General features: G+C 34.4%; 3 protein-coding genes across 6 annotated transcripts; 1 reads left to right on the top strand and 2 right to left on the bottom strand.

The window, feature by feature from the left end:
* On the top strand, positions 512 to 5,591 carry LOC109353441 (lysine-specific demethylase JMJ30-like). Of its 2 annotated transcripts, none has more exons than XR_002108462.1 (6): positions 512 to 1,084; positions 2,129 to 2,338; positions 3,333 to 3,467; positions 3,581 to 3,724; positions 3,960 to 4,406; positions 5,165 to 5,185. XR_002108462.1 is itself a non-coding variant. In XM_019595720.1 (6 exons), exons 1-6 carry the CDS (start codon positions 545 to 547, stop codon positions 5,348 to 5,350), a joined length of 1,308 nt encoding a protein of 435 aa, XP_019451265.1. In that variant the 5' UTR covers positions 515 to 544; the 3' UTR covers positions 5,351 to 5,591. The 2 variants fall into 2 exon arrangements, 1 of the variants encoding a protein (XP_019451265.1); XM_019595720.1 differs by having other exon boundaries at positions 515 to 1,084; positions 4,314 to 4,406; positions 5,165 to 5,591.
* LOC109355424 (IRK-interacting protein-like) lies at positions 6,301 to 9,174 on the bottom strand. Its single transcript, XM_019598581.1, has 3 exons — positions 9,038 to 9,174; positions 8,324 to 8,905; positions 6,301 to 7,779 (listed from the first exon to the last, which is right to left on the bottom strand). The coding sequence occupies exons 2-3, from the start codon at positions 8,561 to 8,563 to the stop codon at positions 6,337 to 6,339; spliced, it is 1,683 nt and encodes a 560-aa protein (XP_019454126.1). The 5' UTR covers positions 8,564 to 8,905; positions 9,038 to 9,174; the 3' UTR covers positions 6,301 to 6,336.
* On the bottom strand, positions 13,277 to 16,229 carry LOC109355422 (transcription factor bHLH122-like). 3 transcript variants are annotated; one of them, XR_002108661.1, is made up of 7 exons: positions 15,317 to 16,227; positions 14,381 to 14,721; positions 14,117 to 14,287; positions 13,956 to 14,021; positions 13,780 to 13,848; positions 13,541 to 13,670; positions 13,277 to 13,468 (listed from the first exon to the last, which is right to left on the bottom strand). XR_002108661.1 is itself a non-coding variant. In XM_019598579.1 (7 exons), the coding sequence occupies exons 2-7, from the start codon at positions 15,840 to 15,842 to the stop codon at positions 13,617 to 13,619; spliced, it is 1,227 nt and encodes a 408-aa protein (XP_019454124.1). In that variant the 5' UTR covers positions 15,843 to 15,991; positions 16,095 to 16,229; the 3' UTR covers positions 13,277 to 13,616. The 3 variants fall into 3 exon arrangements, 1 of the variants encoding a protein (XP_019454124.1); XR_002108660.1 differs by having other exon boundaries at positions 13,277 to 13,476; positions 13,543 to 13,670; XM_019598579.1 differs by having other exon boundaries at positions 13,277 to 13,670; positions 15,317 to 15,991; positions 16,095 to 16,229.

Raw genomic sequence — 18,363 nt, 5'->3', positions numbered from 1 at the left:
AAAAATCACAAATAAATACAAAGTTATAATAAAAGTGATAGTGAACTCCTTATTATTAATTATAGTATTTGTTCATATTTGAATAACTTTTTAAGGTTTTAGCAAATTAATTAAGAAATGTGATTAATATTTTTATTCGAATAAATATATAATAATAACTATATACATTGATTGTTATTTATCATTTCTTGTATTAATTATAAATAACAATTATATTCTCTAACCAACGATATTGGTTCAAGCAATATATGCTTAATTCCATTTAAATAAGATTTCGGGTTTAAGTCTTGTAGATGAAAAAATATTCATTACGAGAGTTAGTCCTATATATATATGGTTGTTCCAGTTTCGACAGAATTGTCTCTTATACAATATACTTATAGAGACAAAAAAAAAACAATAATATTCTCTACTTAATTAGGCAGGAGGTATTATTAGTTAAATTATCTTCTCTCTTTTTTTGTTGTTGATATTTTACTACACATTTTGGTACATAACGCTTGGATCCGAAGATATTTAGAAATATCTGAAGTGGGCTCCAAATATGAAGCACTTTTTTATATCCACTGACACCTCACTCAATTCTCACTCGCCGCCGCTGAAAATGTCCACAACCACCGCTCCCTGCGGCGACTCTGTCTCCACGTTTCAAACTCCAACGCTCGACACAGAGTCTCATGAGCTCCTCCACTCCATTTCCGAGCACGGCGGTTACGCCTACGTGAGCATGGCGGCGATGGCAGCTGCCGGCGATTTCTGCGCCGCCGAAGCAGCACGGGAGATGGCGTGGGAGCAGCTGCACTCGGGGCCGTGGCACTCGGTGCTGCCGGTGTGGCGCGACGCGTACTCGATGGCGTGCCTCCACGTGGCGAAACATCACTATGAGAACGGAGAGTTCGAAAAATCGCTTAGGGTTTTGGACATGGGGATCATTATGGGAGGGACGCTCCTCGGAAAGGATCTGCACTATGCTGTTGGTAAGGTTTCTGAAAAAGCGAGGAGTGTTAGGGTTTCTGAGGGAAGATGTGAAGATTTGGAGAACTCCGAGAATCGACTTGTTGATCAAGAATTTGATGTATCTAAGGTGAGGTTTTTTCTTTTTAATTTCCTTTTCCATTTTAAAGGAAAATTTACCGCTCAAACCATGCATGAGTATAGATGTTGGGTGGTAAAGTATAGGAGAGAAATGATAATACTGTATTAGATGTGAATGTACCAAAATAAGTTAATACGTTTGAATTCCTAGTGTGAGTAACATTTTAGCACTTTAGATGGATGAACATGTGCGGAGAAGATCGGTAAAAGTCTTAGTAAGTAGAGTAGGTTGGAGGGAGAGTAGTCCAATCTCTAGAGGTAGAGGGAGAAAAAAAGAAGAAATTGTAGCCTATAGGCTAAACCGGAAAGAAGGATTTAGATCTAATTGGTTTGTCAACGTACATGATTTACAATGTCAATTGATTTGTGACCCCCTCTTAGTGGGAAAAAGCTTGGTCGTTGTTTTGGTTCTTGATCATTCAATGTATAGCTAAAACTAGAGATGATGATGAGCTTTGTTTTTTAGGCAAAACTACTATCTCGGTCCTTACTAAGTTATTTTTTGTTTCATTTTGGTCTCACTCGGCAGGTTTTCCTAGCAGCTCTCTCTATTTTCAACTCAAAGTCACAATATTTATGTCATTGAGTTTTGAATGAATTCTATTATGAAATGAGTTGAGCGCAAAACTAACGAGAAAACATCCTATAATTTGAAGGATATGTATGGGAAAAAACATATGACTAACCTGAAAACAGAAAATAACTTGGAGGGTAAATCTAGTAGTTTTGCCTTTTTTTATTGTGTTAGTTGAAATCTGAATGCAAGATAAACTTTTTAGATATCATTATTGCTATTAAATTTTTTTAATAAAAATCTTAGAATCAATACTCTGTTTGTGAAAGGAACATGTAGTGTTACCCTCAAATATAAAATTATTCATTAATGTTGAAATTTGAAGTTAATCTATTGTTGGACTTGAATGAGATAATTATGATGGACCTAAATGAGATAATTAAGATGTGGCTAAGTTGTTGTATACTTGTATGTATTATATCTCTTCTAATGTGTATGTTATAGTTTTTTACCTTGTAGGTGTTCCAACTTTTACCTGTCAAGTCCCTTACTTCTAAGATTGTGGTGAAGAGGTCCGCACTGTCATTGGAGGGGTTCCTGAAAGATCATTACCTGTCTGGCTCTCCGGTTATAATCAGTGATTGTATGGCTCACTGGCCGGCTAAAATGAAATGGAATAACATAGATTACTTGCAAAGAGTTGCTGGTGACCGCACCGTTCCAGTTGAGGTAATTATTCTAATTGATGTATTTGTAACTAATGAAGGAAGGTACCACTTTTTCTTTGAAGAGCAACTGTAGAGAGATATGTTGTCATTCTTTGCCAATTATAAATACTACCGTGGTAGCATTTTTCATTTCCCCTGAATTGTACAGTATTAAAAAAAAAGAATTACGTGGATGACATGTGTTATTGATTGGCATGGCTGGCTGTAATGTGGTGACACTAATGTGGCACGCTGTCAGCCACATTCTCACTTAATGAATTTTTTTGGAGGGATGAATGTCAAAATCTTAGTCTTTACATAGACCAAAATAGTCTTAAAAACCTATGGGGATTAATCACAAAATCTATCCTATTTACTGGGACCAAAAACTTATTTAAGCTCTTCCCAAATTTGTTTCTGTTGGCAAACTAAAATCACTCATCAACTAGAAAATCTTTCAACCAGAACATACTTTGAAAATTGAAATTAATCTATTTGCATTGCATACTAATCGTTCATATATCTCTGATTATAGGCCTAAAACTGCTCCATGTGGAAATCCTAGAACCTCTTCCCTTCATGCATCTAATATTGAGTTCAAAAAAGTTTGTGGTTGCAACTGTGTCTAAGTGATGACTTTTTCCCTCGTGTTATGTTCCACGTAGATTGTTTCTTTATCGACTAAGGTACTGACTTGTTAAACTGAAATATATAATGAGATAATAGTCGAAGTAATTTATGATTTGTGTGACGTGAATGTTCATTGCAGTATGTCTTTACATTATAGCTTATATTATTACCTCTAGTGTTTTTGTATTTGTGTCCCATTTACCTCTTGTAGACCTTCTCTGTCACAGCAAGGTTTTTGAAGTTGTTTAGCATTATACAGGTAATCCATACACAAATTCACACAGAGGAAGGGAGAAGGGGGTGGTGTGGATTTTCGCATGTATTATGTTTAACTTTTTAATAAATTAATTTTAGCAGAAAAGGTTAAGTGGAACTTTGTTTGCCAGGTTGGGAAGAACTATTTATGTGCAGAGTGGAAGCAAGAGCTAATTACTTTTTCAGAGTTTCTTCAGCGGATAAGGTCAAATGGCTGTTCTCCTGGTGGTCCTACATATCTTGCTCAACATCCATTATTTGATCAGGTATTTATTTACAAGTTAGGTTTATGTTGTATCCAAACCCAACGTTTGGAATTATGGCATGCAATTACATGCCTCATAGTGCTTCTCAGTTACTGAAATGATTGAAATGACAGATAAATGAGCTTCGGAGAGATATCTTAATTCCTGACTATTGTTTTACTGGTGGGGGGGAGCTAAGATCTCTTAATGCTTGGTTTGGTCCAGCTGGAACGGTAACACCATTACATCATGATCCACATCATAACATACTAGCTCAGGTAACAAGTTGTATACTTGTATTCAACATCTTTAGAATAGAGACGCCTTTTACAACACCTGAGTACCTGTTAGTTATGGTGCATGTATTTTGTACACATGTACACCCAGTAATTGTTACTTACAAAGGAGGTCCTAAGTGTCCAAATATTACTGGTCCATTCAGCCATGCTTCTTAGCTAGACATCACTTGTATTATGATTCTAATTCCAATTCTAATTGTGCGCTTCTGTATAGCTGGCATGGCATAGTCGATGACTTGATGTACTTCCAGCAAGACAAAATACGACGTTCAACTTTACTAAGGCTTGTTTAAAGGGAGACCTTTAATATACGAGGATAATGTTGTGGTTTATATGATATTCTTGTTATCTAAATGTTTTAGCAATCTCTGCTTACGTTAGTCACATTTTGGTACCTATTAGGTTCTCACTTGGGGGGGCCCTCGCCAGACCCACAGGATGGGTCTAGTTTTTATCAAAAACATCTGCTTATGTTTTTTGGTCCAAAAATTTGCCTCAATTATAGTTCGTACCAATAGCCATATTGTGTCTATTTGACTCAAATTTTTGTGTTGTTTCATGCTTTCAGGTTGTTGGGAAAAAATACATTAGGCTTTACTCTGCATCTTTTTCCGAGGAACTTTTCCCCTACCCTGATACCATGCTTTGCAATTCCAGCCAGGTATTTAATTTTTTCAACTATATAATGATTTTTTGTGCAGTCTGCTTATCCTTTTATTAGAAAGCATGTCACTATCACTGCATCCCATCTGAATGGCTGGAGAGCTCTAGAAGTATTTCATTAATGTAACTAATTTTTTCTGTCTCATGTGTTCTTTTTTCTAGAGGTTGGGTCTCGGTGCAATGGTAAAGTGACTTCACTTGTGATTTGTAGGTCATGAGTTTATAAATCCTGTAACCATTGGGTAAGACTGCATGCAACTACCCTCCTCAGATCCCACTAGGTGGGAGTCTCGTTCATTGGGCCATCCTTTTTTTCTCTTTTCTCCTCTTTTACTCTCCATGTGTGTCTAGGCTTTTATCCTCACACAGTCACACTGGCTGCAGATTGCCGTGCCAGTCAAGTAACTGTCTTTAAACTTTTATCACCAAGCTAATAGATTCCATATTAGATCTGCTATGAAAATGGATTAGTTGTGAGTCTTGTGATCTGCCGTGTCTCTTTTCTGGTTTGCTTCTGTAATATGTGTGACAATGTCGGGTATGGAATAGGGTAAGCCTCCTAATCCCCTATGTTGCTTGTGGTTTTCTTTCTTATAATTTGTATTGAATAACTGCTGCCATACATTCTCTATATGCTAGTTTAACTTCTATGTAGATCTTAACTTATATGTGGAGAATGTTTTATTCCTGTATTTATTGTCATTGATATTTGGCGTCTGAGTCCCCATGTTGATCAGAAATTTATTTTGTTTGAAGGTTGACTTGGATGACATAGATGAAAGGAAGTTTCCTAAAGTGCAAGACCTGGAATTTGTAGACTGTATTTTAGAGGAAGGTGAAATGTTATATATCCCGCCAAAATGGTGGCACTATGTGCGCTCTTTAACTACTAGTTGCTCGGTTAGCTTTTGGTGGAGTGAGGGTGAAAGTTCAGATGCATAATAATGCCGTATCAATTTGATTTTTTAACGTCTCATTCTTTCTTAATGTTGTAAAACTGAGTCGCATTCTAATATTTGTTGACAGGTTATTTTGTATCAGTGACACTATAATCCTGATGTTGATAAAAATCATCTTTGCCACTTGTTATCATCATCATATAAGGCTTCATCATTGGACTTTTAGACCCTCTTCTTTGATGTTGTCATCATTAGTTTAATAATACATACAATGTTTAATTGCACTTTAGTACACCATCTTTCATGTTGTCATCATCTAATAATACTCTGGCCGAATGGGAAGATTGTTTGTGTTGGAGAATTTAACTGCACTTTGGGGATTTTCTTCTTATTTTTCTCTATCTCTAGTGTTTCCTCACTTTGGTGGAGTAGGCACTGATGAAAACAACATCTCAATTTGGGCTTTGGATGCTAAGGATTTGTTTTTGCGAGTAAGGTTTTGGAGGAGAACGAAAGAAAATGGAAAGCTTTAGAACTATCTAACAAGTGTATTTTATGACTTTCCTTTCTATTTTTTCTCATTCATAATCTAACTCATAAATGGACCCTAAGAGATTATATGTATGCTTCTTGTATATGTTCTATATATATATATGCTAACAACAATTGAACAAGTTATGTTTAGTTTAATATCCCTTGCAATTCTGAACCATCAATTTCTAATTGGCAAGCATCCATCGTTGAGTTTGCAGTAGGTTAATCCAATTAGAATGACTACTAATTAATTCTGAAATACATTACGCTAGTTACAGACTTAAAGATGATAGAGACTGTAAAGAAAGAAAGTGAAGAAAGAGAAGAAAGAAAGAAAGAGAGAGAGGAAAATGGACAGTGAAAGAAAGAGAAGAAATGAAGAAAGAAAGAAAGAAAGAAAGAGAAGAAGGAAAGAAAGAGAAAAAGGAAAGAAAGAAAGAAAGAAAGAAAGAGAAGAAAATGGACAGTGAAATTAAACCTATTTCCAAGTTTTACTTAGGCTGCAGATTTGTATCTGCAAAGAACTTTACACCTCAAGACCTTTTCCTGAACATAAAACCCCGGCATCACCATGATCTTAACCCGGCTTGGACCTTGTGACCTTGGACACATATCTTCCATGTAGTGAGAGTCAAAGTTTCTATTCTCTTCAACCCTTAAAATTCTCAATGGTGGGTTGAAAGAAAAGGCAAGCAAATGTAGCAACCATGTGCATTTTGCTGCCACAATGAAAGCTTGAAGGAGCTGTTCAGGCCATGGCCTTGTCCAATTTAGACTAGTGGCAATACAACTCATTTTATGGTCACAGAACATGCTGAATTCCTCACTATAATACTTTGTCCCTTTTTTCAGTACCTCATTCCAGCTCAAATTCCTGAGGGAAACAAATGACGAGAACTGCGCTTGGAAATCCTGCTGTGGGTCTAAGAATTTTGGGCAGCCATTCATTTGGAACACACAGTTCTCGAAGTCTTGGTAGAGAGAATGATTTATGAAGGCTTCAAAGTGGTATAGAACTGCCTTTGAGTATTTGGAATTGAGAGACAGCTTATATGGTTGAAGAAGAAAGTTCAAATTTTGTGTCAAAGAATGATCAGTTTCATCAATGTTGTTTATAAGCGTCTTACATAACTGCTTCACCGATAATCTGGACTCCGATACTATCTGCAAGAATCCCTCTACCATTACTTCCTCACTTACAGGCATCAAATTCTCATGAAATGATTTCCCTCTCTGTGGAAGGTTATTAAGTTGTTCACAAACTTGAGAATCCCTTGTCTTCATGCCTTCTTTTAAAGCTTTCTTCAGTTCTCCACAGTAATTCTCTAAGTACTCCAGCTTTTGCTTCAGTTCCCCGAGTGAAGATTTCATCTCAGAAACTTCCATTAATGCTAAATCTCGATTCTCATGTGCTTCCACCAGCTCTTTCTTCAATGTTTCAACCGACATGATTCCCAAGTCCTTGAGAACCTGAGAAACATCCTCAGATTCCGCTCTGCTTGGAGAATTCTCATTCTTGCTCTTCTTCTTTAGCCGAGGAAACAATCGTGAAATCACTCCCTTGCTTTTGGTGTGGGGTTCAGTGACTGAGACATCAACATTGGAACTCTTGCTGTTCCTTGTATTCTCAAATTCACTTGTTACAATGGACATGGACTTGAAATCCTCAGAACTGTTTGTCCTCCTACAGTTGAAGTAGTCATTGGCTGGTGATGTTTGAAGAACTGTAATTTGATTTGCACAAGAGTCAGTTACAGATGTGCTATCATCAGCAGGACATATATGAGATAGTCCCTTTCTTGAACTTGATTTTTCCTTGTAATCTGCTACCATGGTTTCTATGTTGTTTCCTCTTTCTAGCCCATTCTCATCCCAAGTTTCTGATATTGTTCGGCTTTTCATGGAGTTTTGATTGCAAGCTTGGTCATATTCATCGCTCTGTCAATGGATAAAATCATAATATTAGTTTTTCTAATGAAAGAGTAAAAATAAATAGATTCATGGTTGTGAAATTGACCTCTGGGTTTAGATCAGTTGACTTCTAAACCATAAAGTTTCCATATCAAGAAATTAAATTAAAAATCCTAAACAGTAACAGAAGTCAAAACTTGATTCTTGGTTGGTGTTTCATTGAGATTATATAAGATAAAGAAAGGATAGCAACAATTAAGGATATAACTGCAACAACAATGACTTCTGATCTACCCATCAACCTATGAAGAAGAAGGCAAGTAAGCAACAGTTTTATATGACTTATTAACTATCACAAGTAGCAGAGTTCAAGGGATAGGAGAAAATAAGGATATTGCATAACAAAAACCACATGCTAGGTATTATACTATTATTCCTTGTTCCATATATTGAAGTATCATAGAATTTAGTCCAGAAACAGTGCTATCTGTGTTTATATTAGATACCCAATTTGGCAAAAGAAGTAAAAGACAAATTACAAGTTAAATTTGAAGAGAAAAATGAAACTTACTGGAGTGAAAAGAGGGTAATCATGGGCAGAAAAGTGAGAAACAGAGCGTGGAGCAGGGGAAGGAGTTGTGAATCTAGCATTGGCTGGGCTATTTCCTCTCATCAAAGCTTCATGAAGAGCTCTTAGCTCCACTGCTTTGGCTATGGCACTCTGAATTTCTTGCCTTGTTATTTCATGCTTTCCATTGTTGTTGTTTTTGTCTTTGAAAACTGAAGTAGTAGTAGTAGTAGTTGCATCCATGAAGCACAATAGAGTAAAGCAGAAGAAAGTGGAACATGTAAATTAAAGAGAAGATAATATGTGTCACTCAGGAATTTTTATTCAATGGTTGAATTTGATTTGAAGAGCTATATATAAAGTTAGAACCTTGGAGAACCAGAAAATTGAATGAGGGGTCCAAAGATTTTTGAAGTCTGTTAATGTGTACATCAGCAATGTGAAGCTACTTTACCAATATACCCATATATATATATACTCTAAAAATTAACAGAACACAACACTAGGTGGTGCTACAACTGTTACACATGATTGCTTTAGTACTAACATATGAAGTTCCCATTCCACTATGTTCCACCACCATAACTATAATCAAATAGTTCATTTCAGCTTTCAATTTAGTGATATTGTAAACATGATATTTTCCTTTAATACTACTCATTGATATATATCATATGCGTTGTGTAATCATCACAGTTAATAACATGAGTATGTTACCTTATAGAACTTTGTTTACACAGGCATCAATTGATATTGGTACTTTTTCATAATGATAACATGTGAAGTGATAAGACAATATTCTAGACCCCACATGCTTCTTCTTTCATCTATTACAACTTTTACATGTCTATGTCCTTACGTACAAATTACTTCCTCAATTGGTTGCCCATTTTCCTATGTGAGACTAAAACATATAAGAATATGAATAGTGATAATATGTCCCAGAAACTTCTCGTCTCTATGTTCTAAGCTAATCATATCCTATCAAATAATATAAAAATGTTATTATATTTTTCTTTTTGTTTTTTTTTTTAAATATATGACAACTTTTCATTAGATTGAGATACAATAAGATACAAAATGTGAGACTGTTGATCCTCATTCATAGAAGGTTTATTCTCTTGTATCAAATGCTTAATGCACAAACTATAGCATTAGATTTGCTAACTATAGGGCATTGAAATTTCAAAAGGGTAATAACCATTAATCAAATTTATGGATTTGAGCTCAGTTTGGACAATTTTAAAAAGAGAATAACTTTCTTTTTCAAAATCCCTAATTATGCTGAGGCCAATATTGTCCAAACACTATCTAGGTAAAGATTTTTAACTGTCAACTAATCATACCTCACATTATATGATTAATTTGTAACATTCTTTTTTTTTTGTTTTTTTCTACATAACTTTCTGTTATTATTAGACCACATATCATGCACTATTTGTTACTTTACTCCTCCTTTTCTAACATATACATTAAAATTAAAAGAAAGCGTAAGATTTGGTTCAAATTCAATATAAAAAAGTGTTAATAAAATGTATTGAAAAAAATAATGTTGACCTTTTGAATAGTATTGAGGCGTGCAAGGTGCAGTCTTTTTCGGCAGAAAGGAGAAAGGAAAATGACCAAAACATTCTAAGAACTTGCACTTCATATATGAGACAGAGTGTGAGTGAGGTGGGGATCAATTGATCAAGTGGCCATTATTGTGTAACATTAATATTTTCACTTATAAATGCCCCTCACATGCTATGTATCAATACTACTTCTCCAAAGTATGCTTCAAAAGTTTAACTTTTCAGTTAAGTAATCATAAGGTGGTTTGATGGTGAAGAGGGGTCGTAAGGAATGGAGTGCATGAGGTTGTGGGTTCGAGTCCCACTATCAACAACAAAAAATAGGAGTTATAAAGTTAAGGGTAGAGTCTCAACAACCCACAGCAACATACTAACAATTTTATGAAAACATGTTTATTCGCTTTATATAACTAATTAGGTGCATATATATATATATATATACATATATATATATATATATATGTATATATATATATATATATATATCACAATTTTATGGAAATTATAAGATTCCTCTGCCCCTAAGAAATTTAAACCACCACATGTAGAAACTTTCTTTACACTTTTTCTTGCATGTTTGATAGCACTAGCACTCGATGCCTACATTAAATTATTGTATTAAAGAATATGTGACTTCAAGCATGTCATAGGAACTGAGCAACTTATAGTATTATATTAATATACCTAATACTTGGAGAGGAGAATAAGAAGAAAATATTAAGATATAGAAATCTATTATATATTTCTTTCACTATCAAATGGACCAAAATAAGATACATTAGAACACAAAGGATCAATTATATATGCTGTAAGGTTCTACTCAGGAAAGCTATATTTCTGTCCATTCTTTAAATAATTGACTTTATTGGCAGAGGGTGTAGGGAATAACATAGAATGAAGGCCCTATGATCCATTCTAATCAATTCAAACAAAAATAATAATGATTTAACTTCTCTTGATAATTTATATCATGCATACAATTTTATTCGGCTATTATTACATGCTTGGGCTATAAAGTTAAGAAAACCACTCTTGGAAATATTAAAGACAAGGAAATATGGGACCACGCTTTGGGCTCATAGAAAATGGTCGTTTAGTATTACTATGCAAATTCTTTTTTGTTGCTTAGCCTTTTAAGTTTGTGAGTCGTTTTTCGAAGAGTATTAAATAGAAAAGAAATTATGAAATATATTTGTTAGATTCGATTATTTTCCTCACAAAATCGACCGGTAGACAAAATCCTAGAAACATGGGCATGTACCTCAATTGTAGGTGTGTGTGAAGGATACTTTCTTTCATTTTCAGTAACATTCACAGCCTAGTAAGAAACAAGTGATATAAATTATGTGTCTCTTTCAGGGTACCCCAAGGAATAAAAGAGGAAATGGTATCATGGGAAACAACCAAACCAAGTACTACATAAAACGTGGCTCACTTGGTTTAGTATAAAATGACATCACCACACCACATCACATCAATTCACCTCACCCTTTGTTATAGGGATATATATATCTTGTACATTTTTTGTTGTCTATTAGTTCTTTTGACCACTATGGATATATACTCTATTTCTCATACCATGATTTTGAAAGTGGTATGGTATTCTTATGAATGATCAAAGGTGATAAGAATATTAAAAGCAAAATAGTTTTGGCTTGATTAATTGATGCAAAGCTCAGAGGAATTCACCCTCACATGGGTTAGTTAAAGGAGAGAACATGATTATGTCTTTACACGTTGGTTATACAACACTTCTTTATATAGTAGGTGAAATTACAGAATGCCAAAAAAGAAAGGAGAAAATTATAGTTCACCTGGATGAACTTCTAATTTAAGTTTCTCTGACTTTTTAAAATCTTTTAAAAAGTATAAATTAATTTATTTTGAATATAATATTAAAAGATAATTCGGGTTTGAACAACTTTTATACATGCTGATAGTCTTTTTGAGAAGCATCAAAATCTAGCTAAAAAGCACCTTTTAAGTACTTTTAATGTGCAAGCATGATAAACATAATTTTAAAAATATTTTTTAACAATAAGGAACTTTTTCCAACAAAATTTGTGGAGGCAACTGTTAATGAGTTGCACTTTGGTGTTCAATTATTCAACATTAGTGTCATAAAGTGGGAAGTGTGAAGTAGTGTACCCTGCCAGTAGACTAAATACCAATTTTAAATAAATAATACATTTTTTTGGGTACATAATACCTTTCTATTTTAAATATGAATGTATAATTCTAAAAAATATATTTAAAATAACATAGCGGCAATGTGACTGCAGGGTTGGGATGGTGGTAATAGTGATGATGATCGAGATAGTGGTAATAACATGCAAGATACCGGTGGTTGTCGACAAGGTAGTGACAATGTTTAAGGTGATGGTTAGTAATAACCACAATGGTGGTAATCAACTAATGATTGTAGTGGCAGCAATGACATAGGTGGTTAAGTGGGATGGAGATTTCCTGTACTTATTGGTGTCCCCAATGGTGTACCAAGCCAATCAAAATGTGTCAATTAATTGAGAAAAGAAAATATAAAAAACATAAATTAATATTTTATATTATTTTGAGAAAAGTTATTGGTTAGAAATATGGGGACATAAATTTTTTGGGACAGAGGATCCTTGTCCGATTCAGTGGTAGTGTTGGTTGTGAGGGTATATATTTTTGAAATAAAAAACATCTTTTTTTTTTTGTTGAAGTTCAGTGGTAGTGTTGTTGAAATATATTGTTTTGTTTTTAAAGGCGTTGTTCTAGAAAACATGGTTATATAAACGTCCTTAATTGTAATATCAGACCTAATGTTGATTTTGAATACTCATACTTAGTAGTACTTACAATTTAAGTATAGCAGAAAAGATAATCACAACTCTCTTGATTTTTGTAAAGAAACATTACAAGTGTAGAAAAGGACAGAATAATAGCCAGCTGGTAAGAAGGATTATTTCTTGTATAAACATACTACAATATAATATACCGGAGAATAAGGAGTAACACATATTATGGAATAGAAGATGTGATCTCATACGACTAATGTGGGACACAATGACACACCCAAGGTGATAAACCAATGAGTCTAAGTTATACGTATGCACTATTCTAAAAGTCAAATAAGAGATCCAATGGACCAAACTTTTACTCATGATTTGATTGAAGCAATTAGTTAAATTACAAGACTACACAATCACTCAATATATTTGGATCCTCTTGTCTATAATTGCTACCTTTATGACATCATTTATGGCTAGCTTACTCCATAAAATGAGATTAAGAAGGTAGAGCCATCATTCATTTGGGTATGATTTGAGATCATAAATCCAAAGTGTAAATAAAATACACTTTTATGATTCATGACATAAAAGGGGTGTCCAAAACAATAGGAAAAAGTAAACTCACTCTATTCATATGATTATAAACAACAAAACCATGTTGCTTTGGCCTCCCATGTTACCCAATGTGAAACCAAACAAATACTTGATTTGACGTTCATGCAGGACCAAAAATGAAAACTTTGTACACCCCATCACAATTTGGATGGATCTTAAAGTAACTTCTATATTTAGCCAATTCCCCCAACCCTCCCAAACAACTTCTAAGAAGTGGATACATAATAAATTTCTCTGTTTAAACAGAGAAAGATGATGTAGTTTCTAGACCAAAGTATTATTATTACAAATATATGCAATGATTGTGGCGTGTGTGTATCGTCCTTTTTTCCGTTATTGTTGTTGCTTGTGTGAACACGAACACTTAGCGCGACTTTCTGAAAGAGTCTATAGATACATATAGTTAGGAAGAAACTGAATGAGTAATGTTTCACAAGTAATGGTATATTATTATAGACATCATTGAGAATTGAGATAGGTAAAATACTCAACATACCTGAACTTGTTTTTGAAGGTCTTTAATGTACTCAACAGCTAGGTCCAACATGTCTGCTGTTTTTGTTTGCTGGAAAGAGAGAAATAACAACATTGATAAAACAACAAGTCAAGGCTTCTGAAATTTACATAAATAGTCATGTTTGTGATCAAGTGTGCAACAAGTCAAAATCTTACATTGTCCATGGTGGGGACCAGATCTTGTAGTTTCTTCATTCGCTCACTAATTTTAGTTCTTCTAACCTGAAAGCCATTCATACAATGATAACCTTTAAAAATGTAAAAATGACTTTGTATCCAATAAAAATAGGGAATCACTTCACTAGAATAAATTATACCCTCTCTGCAATGCTTCTTGGATGAGTGGCAAAGCCTCGCTTGGCGCGAATCTTCCACGGGACAGAATCTGATGACTGCAGAAACTTTTCAATGGCAGCCATTTCCATTGTTGTATTTGGCATACTCAACTGGTGGGCCAAAGGAACAGAAGGTTCGCCTCCTGTTTCATTCTGATCGATGCAACAAAATCGGGTCAATGACATTGCAGTGACAAATTGTACATCAGACATTCATATTATCGAGATCAGATAGTATTGTTCTACCTGTGTTTCAGCTGCATTTATACGGGAAAATGGTTTTATATCATCGTCACCATCATCTCTAGGTCTTTTTACACCACCTAAATTGTCAGGCAAGATTGAAGATTCATCCCAAGGACTTACAGGGAAACCTGGGATGAAATCATTACCCTGGCTTTCTGCAAAAGCTTCTTTAACTTGATTGTTTTGTTCATTGCTTTCGTTCCTGATTTCAGCTTTTGATAACATTATCCCTGACGAATAATTTTGTGCATTCTTCAACCTCGCCGCTGGAGAAAAGTTTGCATTTTCACTAGTGCTACTAGCAGTTCCCATGGTTCCTATGCCTCTTATAGCAGTATAGCCTGCCAAATAATTTGCATAGCACCATTAAGACAAACATATATTCAAGAAGTAAGAAAATGAAACCTAAATCTTGATTTCTGTACCCTGATGTGCTCAATCAACTTCTTCTACCATACCCTCCATGATATTTTACGAAGACATGATCAAGTTTTTCCTCGGTTCATTACCATCATTTGGTTGCTCAAACAACAAAATTTATCTAGACTGGCAAATTTGTGTCACAAGTAAAATAGCTAAATTTCATGCTCACAAGAGTTTCACATTGACATATTCTTTCTTGAAACCACTACTTTTTATTCTCACAGGCTATGCTCATTTGTATATCTCTCATAAGACTAATTCTTAATTGGCTGCTAGAGCACCAAAGTTATATAGTCTTCCAACAATAGTTGTTTTCCTGTGATTTGAAATTGGAGGTTACATAATACCTCCAACCCATTATTTTTCATTGAAACAAGAAAATTTCGCTAAATAAAAAATGCAACTTTTTTTGTTAATGAAAATAAAAAGGTAGAATTAGATATACCATTGTAAGTTGTAGCCAAAGAAATAAGGGAAATTAAAAAGACAATCAAATTGGAAATAATATAATACCTTCAATGTTTATGGTTGAAAACAGTCCAGCAGGGGAGCTACCATGTCGGATAAGATTCGAAGTACTTCCTCGACCAGTCTTCATATGATTTGGCAAAGGTGGTCGTCCAGAACTTTGGTAATTTTTTTGAGGAGTGGATGATCCATAATTGTTGATATTGCTTTGCTGCTGCTGCTGCTGAAGAAGCACTTGTTCATTATTCATAGAAGGCACATCATGAGACTGTTGATTAATAATCTCTTCCTTCACTACTGAGACTTGCTGACCAGGTTGGATATTCTGAGAAACCGAATCCTCTGCACCACCATCACTACCGCCGCTACCACTAAGATTATTCATGAACCGAGCGAAAATTCGCTCTGTTTCAGGGCTGGAGGGGCGATTGAATGTGCTCTCATAGAACTCCTTGTCAATTATATTCGAAAAATAGGAACTTGGAGCTGACCGGTATCGCGTCAAGCCTGAACTAATTTGCTGTTGCTGATCCAAGAACATGGGAGGGTGCTGCCCAAGATCTGGTTCCATTATTTCCCACCTTTTTCTCTTCACTTATACTTCAAATTGTTGGAATCACACAAGATGAGAATTAAAGCTGTATTCTTTTGCAGATTATCTTCCAACCCTTCTTATCAGATCACTACAACTTTTTTAAATCCTCTTTACCAACCCAATTCCTGCACCCCAAAAAAAACTGTTCTTTATCAAAACGTTCAGCGCAATAATTGTAGAGATCTAAAACTAATAAACCAAACCCAAATCCCATAAATTTGCACTCACAAATTTTAACTGTAAAGTGGGGTTACTGTTAAAGTGCATCAAAATCAGGAAGATATCAAGCAGGGGAAGAGGAAAATGAATACACAACAAAAAATACATAGAAGAAAGATAAGGAGAAGATAAGAAAAAGAGTTGTGGTTTCTATTACTTAGCAACTAAAGTCATAGAAACCAAGGGCAAGTCATGTTTATTCCTGTTGCTGAAAGTAAATCAGTGACTCAATTCAGTGGGTCAAAACTAGCAACAAAAGCAACATCTGAAGATAAACAAAGAATATTATTATTATTATCATTATTATTACAACATATCCTAGTTATGAACAGAACAAAACAGAACAACAAAACAAAAACAGCACCTACAAAATAGAACATTTGATTGTTTTTTTGTTGGGCTGAGTTTATATTTGTGTGTAGTGGTGAAGATGCATGCCTATAAGAGAGGGTTCAAGAGAAAGTGGAAAGAGGTTATGAAATACAAAGAAGAAGTAAACATAGCTATAAATGAATTCGGGTTTCAGATTTGGTAAGTTTTGTGTTACAGTTTTACTATAATGCCCCTATATTTTGGGGGAAACATCAAAGTGTGAGATGAACGTGGCAGAAAGGGGCTTTCCCAAGGTAGAGAGGACAGTAAGTTAATCCTATATTTGGAAGTGAAGTTTGGTTATAATAACATGGGAAGCATACGAGATGAAAATACTTTATTGCCTCACTTTCATTGGCAAGAAGTCGTGGTTTAATGGTGTAAGGCTTTATTAAATCCTCAATGTTGATGATTTGATTTATGAAAGCAACATTTATTGAGAAAGGCAGTTACGAACCATGAAAATAATTAGTTTTGAGAGAATATCATTGGTAGTCCATAAAAATATGAAATGTTAACCTATCTTTAAATGATTTAAGGAAACATATTTCTTATTAAAAAAACATATAATAAAGTTTCATTTTCTTCCTATCTACTTTGTTTTTTTAGGTTTGATTCACCATTCTCAATTAGGAATTATTATTCAAGTGGTGATTGAAGGGAGGCTGTGAAAGAATCTAGAGGTAAAATCTGTATGCACTAATTTGAGTATTTATTTTCTGAAAGACTAAAAGTGTGAGAATAAAAATGAATTACATTTTTCAGTTATTCTAAAGTTAAAAAGCAATTTAATAAGTGTGGGTCTCACTCTCACTCGCCTCATTCAATTAAATAGCTGTCTATTTAAAAAAAACAATTAATTAGCAGCAATATTTTTGGTGGAAAAGAAATCCGAACAATTGAAAATGAGTTTTAGGCATATACACGGTCGAAGACAAATCTCAATTATTAAAAAAATAGATAGGTGCCACATGTACATTAATTCGTGGTCTTGGTGGAATGCAAGAGAAAAAGGAAATATTTTCTCTTTCTATGTTGTGCATAGGGGACCACTCAATGCGTTGAAATTTTATTCTTGGCCCCTTAATATTTTTCATGTACATAAATAAATCAACTTTTTTAAAAACACTAATATTTTTTAGCACCAAAGATAGTAAAAACTAATTCTCCCAAGACATAAATCGGCAAAAAATGTGCAATATGAGGCTCACAGCTTCTCAAAACTTGTTCAAATTAACATTGCATTTCAATCTATCATCCTTGACTATTATAGGAATAAAACTAACGAACCAATAAAATATTGAGCATTTGTTGGGTCTGGGTCCTGTTCTTGATTGGGCCTGGACATCCAAGCCCATTGCTCAGGATACATCGGGTAAAGGGGTAACATTCTAGTCCAATTTTAATTGAACAAATCGGGTTAACGGGTAGAGAGTTGATTCTATCTCACTCTCACCCCTCGTTTGCAGCAATGAGCATCACAAGGAACTTTGAGGTTCCCTATTTGGATTAATATTGGACAAGAAAATTACGAGACAAGTGATCATTGTCTCTTTAGCTGACTCATATCCTTTATTCCAAATTATGTCTCGATCAAATCAATTTTGAGCAAGTAATATAAAAATGTAATATTTTATTTTTAAAAAAATTCTATTTATTTATGTATTAATTTTTAATTGGTGGAAACAAGTAATTGGGACACAATTTAGAATACCCTGTTCTCCTTAGATGTACCATGTGATAGTTTTTAGCAAGATCTAAACTTTCACTTTAAAAAGAGAACTGCCCTACCAGAATGCATGCTGAATCAGATACCTTATTCGAAGTGTCAAAGTGAAATTGATCACATTTCTTTTCTGTGTAATAAGCTACAAACTCACTGTTTCCCTTCCTTCAGAGCAATTTC

Source organism: Lupinus angustifolius, chromosome LG08 (genome assembly GCF_001865875.1).
Source record: "Lupinus angustifolius cultivar Tanjil chromosome LG08, LupAngTanjil_v1.0, whole genome shotgun sequence".
Classification (NCBI taxonomy): Eukaryota; Viridiplantae; Streptophyta; class Magnoliopsida; order Fabales; family Fabaceae; genus Lupinus; species Lupinus angustifolius.
The sequence above is the reverse complement of the archived record's forward strand: the minus strand, read 5'-3'. Positions and strand labels throughout refer to the sequence as shown.